The sequence below is a fragment of the Nerophis ophidion genome, linkage group LG10 (assembly GCF_033978795.1).
Source record: "Nerophis ophidion isolate RoL-2023_Sa linkage group LG10, RoL_Noph_v1.0, whole genome shotgun sequence".
In the NCBI taxonomy this organism is placed as follows: domain Eukaryota; kingdom Metazoa; phylum Chordata; class Actinopteri; order Syngnathiformes; family Syngnathidae; genus Nerophis; species Nerophis ophidion.
The window spans coordinates 41537161-41543654 of NC_084620.1; the positions used below are offsets into that span (position 1 = coordinate 41537161).

General features: G+C 40.9%; 1 protein-coding gene across 4 annotated transcripts in view; it reads left to right on the plus strand.

Annotated features, from left to right (window-relative positions):
• col4a6 (collagen, type IV, alpha 6) overlaps positions 1–6494 on the plus strand; it is a 178256-nt gene that overhangs the window by 120130 nt on the left and 51632 nt on the right. For all 4 annotated transcript variants that reach the window (XM_061913805.1, XM_061913806.1, XM_061913807.1 and 1 more), the window contains 6 exons: positions 4362–4496; positions 5647–5691; positions 5767–5886; positions 5954–6019; positions 6248–6283; positions 6418–6480. In XM_061913805.1, coding sequence (XP_061769789.1) covers positions 4362–4496; positions 5647–5691; positions 5767–5886; positions 5954–6019; positions 6248–6283; positions 6418–6480 — 465 coding nt within the window. The remainder of the gene's footprint in view (positions 1–4361; positions 4497–5646; positions 5692–5766; positions 5887–5953; positions 6020–6247; positions 6284–6417; positions 6481–6494) is intronic.

Below are 6494 nucleotides of genomic sequence, written 5' to 3' on the forward strand. Positions count from 1 at the left end.
GAGGAGAGAAACAGAGAAAAGGCGCAAAGGTGGAGTTTCTGGTCAATGGCGTAACTTTGAGGATTAACATATTCTACACCAGTGTCTGAAGCATATAACTTGACGACAAATAGAAGGAAAGGGTATGATTGAGTAAGAATGAGGGTAGAAATAATACAAAATGTAGGTTTAACAAAAAAAGTGAAATCCAACTAAACTAAGCCCTGAGTAGATGTGAGCTTCCAAAGAGATTCTAGGAACCTACTAAACTTGCATATAAGTAATTTATTGAATTTGGGAAACCCTAGAACCGTCAAAAGATGATTTCTGTGCCAGTCAACTACAGCCTGAATTTTAGCTGGATCAGGCTTGAGTTTCCTGTCTCCACAATAAAACCAAGAAAAGAAACAGTAGCACAGTGGAAGTTGTATTTCTCAGTGTGACGGACTCCCAGCCGTCCTCGTGTGGGTTGCGGTGACACTGGACACACGACGCGTCGTAGCAGGTTTGGTTGACATTTATTGTTTCGCACAACCTTTCTTCGGGCCAGTCGGGCGCACCCATTGCTAGTGCGCCGGTTCTGCTTCCTGGTCGCGCTGCACCTTTCGGTGCTCGCCTGCTGCGTTTGTGGCGGGGACTCATCTTGCCGTGCACGGTTGTCGTCCTCGTGGTCGGGTTGCCGTGTTTTCCTCCTCTCTCCCCCCGATCGTGCCCCCTTCACCTCGCTTATACTCTAGGAGCAGATACGCAGATTGTGAGCAGGTGTGTGTCTTACGCACCTGACTCAGATTGCCGTTCTTGTGCCGCTCCGCGTGCGTCACGCCCCTCTTCGCCGCCGCATGCCCCGCCTCCTGGCCTCCATTCTGGTCCAGAACGCCTCTGTCCACCTGCTGTCGGCCTTGACTTTTGTAATAACATCTTCAAAACTAGTTGAACGTGATGTTTATTTTTGACAGTAAAGCCTGAATATACTGTATAAAAAATGTCATAAAGGTACATTAGGCAAACACTAACAGCTGCTCGTAGCGCTGATGTTTTCAGGATGTCACATTGAGGATTGTGTGGCGATCACAGCTAATAAATATAAACGTGAAGCAATTAATTCCTCCCGTGCCCTGCGTTCATCTACTTGTCGATGAAGAAAAACTTGATTGGAGGCAGACGAGGCAATGTTAAAGTTTATAGTTTTTAAAGTTTAGTGCAATAAAATCAAGGTGACAAAAAGACTAAACTTTGGGCTCAAATGGTCTCACTGGATCTGGTGAATAGGACTATGTGAATCTATGTGTGTTGCTGGTTCAGGAAGAAGATGCCATGCAGCTGTTGGCATGCTTACCAACTTTTGCTATTCTTTGCTGAAAACTTCTCTGATGTTGTTATAGTCATTAGGGAAATGTAGGTAAGGCTATCTCTTTGATAGGTTTGACAGTAATAACCGGGATCTGAGTAATGGCAGAGCAAAAGCATTGGAATCATCAATGGGAGCTCCTGGTAATTACAACAGACTTGGACCAGTCAGCTTGGGAGTTGTGTCTCTTAGGCCAAGTAAGCCCTAAGACAATGTTAGCTAAGCAAAGAAGGAAATGTCTGAGCTCCTCAAAGGAGAAGGGCGAAGCCTGTGTCAAAGGCAGTAAATAATCAGCCAGTAGTTTTCCCTGAAAATTGCGAGGAGCGAGGTCTAAGCATATTTCAGACAAAGACATGGGACGATGAATAACAAGTACAACACAGCACCAATTCTTGCTGTTCAACAGCCATCTTGGCTTGGTTGACCACCACTAATTTTCATTTCGGGGAAGAAGTTATGTGACGCAATACGAGCAATATTCAATGTAATTAGTAGTTGTAGAAAAATACAGACATTTGAAATCACTTATGTTCAGCCAAACCACTAATGGTAACATAAGCTATGGTAGTGTTCTTGCTATATGTTTTAGTTGGAAAAAAATCTTTGCGCAAGCTGTCACTCTCCGACTCGTGTTCATACAAACACAAACAAGCGTGCGCGCACACACACACACATACACACACGCACACAAACACCGCACGGCATTTCAGATTTCCCGCAACAAATGTCTGTTCCTACTTCCAAAAAAACTAACACAAGTGTTTTTTTAATCATGGCAGACTTGGTAACAGACAACAACGGTGACTTTTTTTTTGGACAAATGAGAATTCACAACTTTATCTTTTGAACCTGAATATACGGAGGATGAACTGCTGGTTATAGAACCGAGCATGAACAAAGGCTGACACTTTGGAGCAGACAGAAGCAGAGAGAGTGAGTTTGGCGTGATTTTGACGTTATAAATCTGGAACTTGGAGAAAAGCTATGCCAACAGAAATTGAGTTCTTACCCAAAATAAACCGGAAAAAACGTCCCCCGGCTAGTTGCACCAAAAGCACAACTGTCCATCAAGTGAGTCACTTTAATATTGATCATGATACACGCAGCACGTCACGTTTGTTATTAAAACTCTAGTGCATACGCTGTCTGGCTCGCTGTGTACAAACAAAGCATAAAATAATAATTTACATATACTGTAACTGCGATGAGGTGACGACTTGTCCAGGGTGTACCCCGCCTTCCGCCAGATTGTAGCTGAGATAGGCACCAGCGCCCCCCGCGACCCCAAAAGGGAACAAGCGGTAGAAAATGGATGGATATACTGTAACATGGCTGTTCATGTTTTTAATTTAGTACAGATTGGTATCCTGTCACGTTGTGTTGTGCACAGGGATGATGTTTGTTAAGAAATTGTCGATTTCGATGCCATTATCGAATCCCCATATCGAACCGATTCCTTATCGATTCTCTTATCGAATCCAGATAGGTTATTGTATGTGGAAAAAAACACAATACTTGATTTAACAAAAGCTCACTTTTATTTTTTAAGGAAAATATAAAATAAAATAAATAAATAAATATTGACTGTTTTTACCCCCCCCCCCTCAAAAAAAATTAATAAAATAAATAAATATTGACTGTAAGTGCCTCTTTAAGTGGGCCACCTAAGAAAAATACATGCAGGGAAAATCCTGTATTAATTTCTATTGTACAGCACTTTACATTTGAAACATATCTCAGAGTAATGGTATTGTTTACTTTTTGCTCCATTACATGTAAGCAAAATACAAGTATTAACCTACTTGTATTCGTCTGTTTTCACTAAGTTGAAGGGGAGGAGATTTTTCAACATCATTCTCGTTAGCTTGACTGCAGGTTGAAGCAGAGGAAGAAGAGCGTGCTTCGTCATCTCTGTCGCTGCTTCTCCACGTGTCGAAGACACGACACGTTTCTTTAACCTTCAGGTTATGTACGGCCTGAACATGTTTCAACATGTTTGTTGTACTGTTCCCCTTACAGGAAAGCGAAGCCTGGCAATAATTGTAGATAGCCGTTTCCTCGTCGTATTTCTTAGTAAAGTGAAGCCATGCCTTGGAGCGTTTATACCGGTCCATTGTTGTTGCTGCTTCTGTATCTGCCGCCAATTGACCGAGGTACGTAATTTCCTGTGACGTGCCACGGGATTCGTTCCCAGGGATTTGAATAAAGAACCAAATATTTTTCTTTACTATAGTGGCTTCGATAATGGGAACCGTTTCTCAAAAAGGGATTCGGATCAATGGAATCGGTTCTTTTCTTTTCAAACAATCGGGAGAACCGGCTTCGAACATCATCCCTAGTTGTGCATCACAAACTTAAACGCCATTCGGGTGCTGACGTAGATGCTTATCTCTCGCTGTAGTTAGCTATTATGACTAATACCAAACCATGCCGGTGTGTTACTCCGGTGGAAAAAGAGTTCCTCTGTGTTCGCTCTTACAATAATAATAACAGCTTGGTTACGGAACATAAATGAATTGATTAACGTGGACCCCGACTTAAACAAGTTGAAAAACTTATTCGGGTGTTACCATTTAGTGGTCAATTGTACGGAATATGTACTGTACTGTGCAATCTACTAATAAAAGTATCAATCAATCAATCAAAAAATTAAGTTTTTGTTGACGGTTTTTGAATGCATTTTTAAAGTGATTTAAAGGTAGAATTGATTGCACCATTAGCCGCATTGCTAGCCACCTAACAATGCAATAAACATAATTTTACTTATTAGAAGGCTAAAAAAACACTTTTTGTCCCTCATAAGAATTGTGAACGATAGGCAAAATTCTCCCCCCCAAAAAATGCAGTTCCCCTTTAAGCGCCAACAGGAGAATAGGGCCCCTTATGCTGAAAAACACTTGAGATGCAAAACGACCCACAGCGAAAATGCAACTGGTGTATTATAAACAGTCAAGTTTTTCAAATGTAGGAGTTTCAATGTAATCTGAAAATCCTTTGTCTGCTGTTATGGTAACCTTGTCTTCTGTCTTCTCAGGGTCGTCCAGGGCCTCTCGGTGAAGTGGGTCAAAGTGGGCCAGAGGGTCCTCGCGGCATCTATGGGTCTTCAGGTCCAAAAGGAGAGAAGGGCCATGTTGGACTAAAAGGACCATCTGGCCCAAAAGGAGACAAAGTGGGTGTTATAGAGGATTGGTTCCTAAAGTAGCTTGTACTCACAGGCAACGGCTTGTGTTGATGAGGGGAGTTAAATATTTCTGAAAAATACGAATTACATTTTCTCCTTTGGTTAGTAGGTTTTTTACAGTAGATTCCCGCTACTGGTGGGGTTGTTTTATTTATAGTCTATTCTATTCTATTCTATTCTATTAACCAGGAAAAAAATCCTATTGAGATTAAAAAACAGTTTAAGGGTTACACAGAAAATTACATACACGTTACCCATTAAAATGACAAGATGGACATCAATAAAGTACTATCTATCTATCTATCTATCTATCTATCTATCTATCTATCTATCTATCTATCTATCTATCTATCTATCTATCTATCTATCTATCTATCTATCTATCTATCTATCTATCTATCTATCTATCTATCTATCTATCTATCCATCCATCTATCTATCTATCTATCTATCTATCTATCTATCTATCCATCTATCTATCTATCTATCTATCTATCTATCTGTCTATCCATCTATCTATCTATCAAGTAAAACAGTTACAGTTACCTGTTAAATTCCAAGACACTAGGAGAAGGGACAAAAAGGCGCTCATGAAAATATGTAAAAATACTAGTTTTTGCACTACCTATGTTTTACTAACTAACTAACCATACGCCTCTCGTAATTATTGACACATTTTAAAATCAGTTTTATACATTAAGTATATATCTAATATTGCACTTACAACATATTCCAATGCTGCAAAATGTTGAGTGTATTGTTTTGTGAGAAGGCACCCGCTGCTGGATTCATTGCTTGCGCACCTTTTTCCCGTAGTACTATCCCCCACTTTCTAGTTAAGGTAGGATTTTTAAAATATATATTTATTTACAGTACAAAGCAGAGAAAAAAGGCCACGAATGCCATGCCGCCAGTGGGCGAGGATCTACTGTATATGTGCAAATATTTGGTACACTAAAATCCTTGGTGTTCCTGACCACCACTTGATTGACTCCACCAAAATTTAAAATTTGGTATGTTGTGAGTTTACACCCTTGTGTGAACAAGTGGGTGGATGGTACAATCAGGCCCATGTCCTAATTCATCATATTCATAAAACATTTAGACAAAGGTACATTAACTGACTGCGATCCAACAGGGTCCAATGGGAGTACCAGGATTCCAAGGAAACGATGGAGTCCCTGTAAGGCAATGCACATCTTTGTAATGTTCCACTGTGTTGATCCAAAGCTAATATTACGGCTTCTGGTGGTCTCAGGGTCACACTGGTCAGCATGGTGGCAGAGGACCTCCCGGACTGGATGGCTGTAATGGGACAAGAGGAGATCCTGGATATCCCGGGTTTGGTACAGGAGGGCCCGGACCTCCTGGATTCACCGTGAGGACTGTTTTAAACATTTTCATCATGTGGTGCCCAGTGATGATGCTGTTGTGTCCTCCACCAGGGTCCTATTGGACCAAAAGGTCAAAAAGGAGAACCTCGATACATAACTGATGGTGGCGAAATAACTGTAAGTTCTCAATGACTCGCTTTCTTTCATGCATGCCATTAAAAACGATGCAGGGCACCTGCAATAATTATATTCGACCAGCAGATGACATCAAAGTTACACTGTTAAAATTGTTGACTCAACTGGAACTTAAATTCTCTCCAGTTCATTTTCACCATGCATGAAATCATTTTCAGATTGCATTCTAAATTTGACATTGTTAACCTTTTCCTAAACGTTGTGTCGCAGGGTTTCCCAGGTTTACCAGGAGAAGACGGTCAACCTGTAAGATTTTGTAATTGTAATATTTAGCCAGCAGCAACATTTGAATAATTCCACTTTCTAATATCCAAACAGATATCAGAAAGATAAACTGTTAGTGTGTGTGCATGCATGTATGTGTGTGTGTGTTCTTGTAGGGTTACCCAGGTCCTAATGGTCCAGTTGGCTTTATGGGTCCACCGGGTCCTGAAGGGTATCCAGTATGTATAGAGGA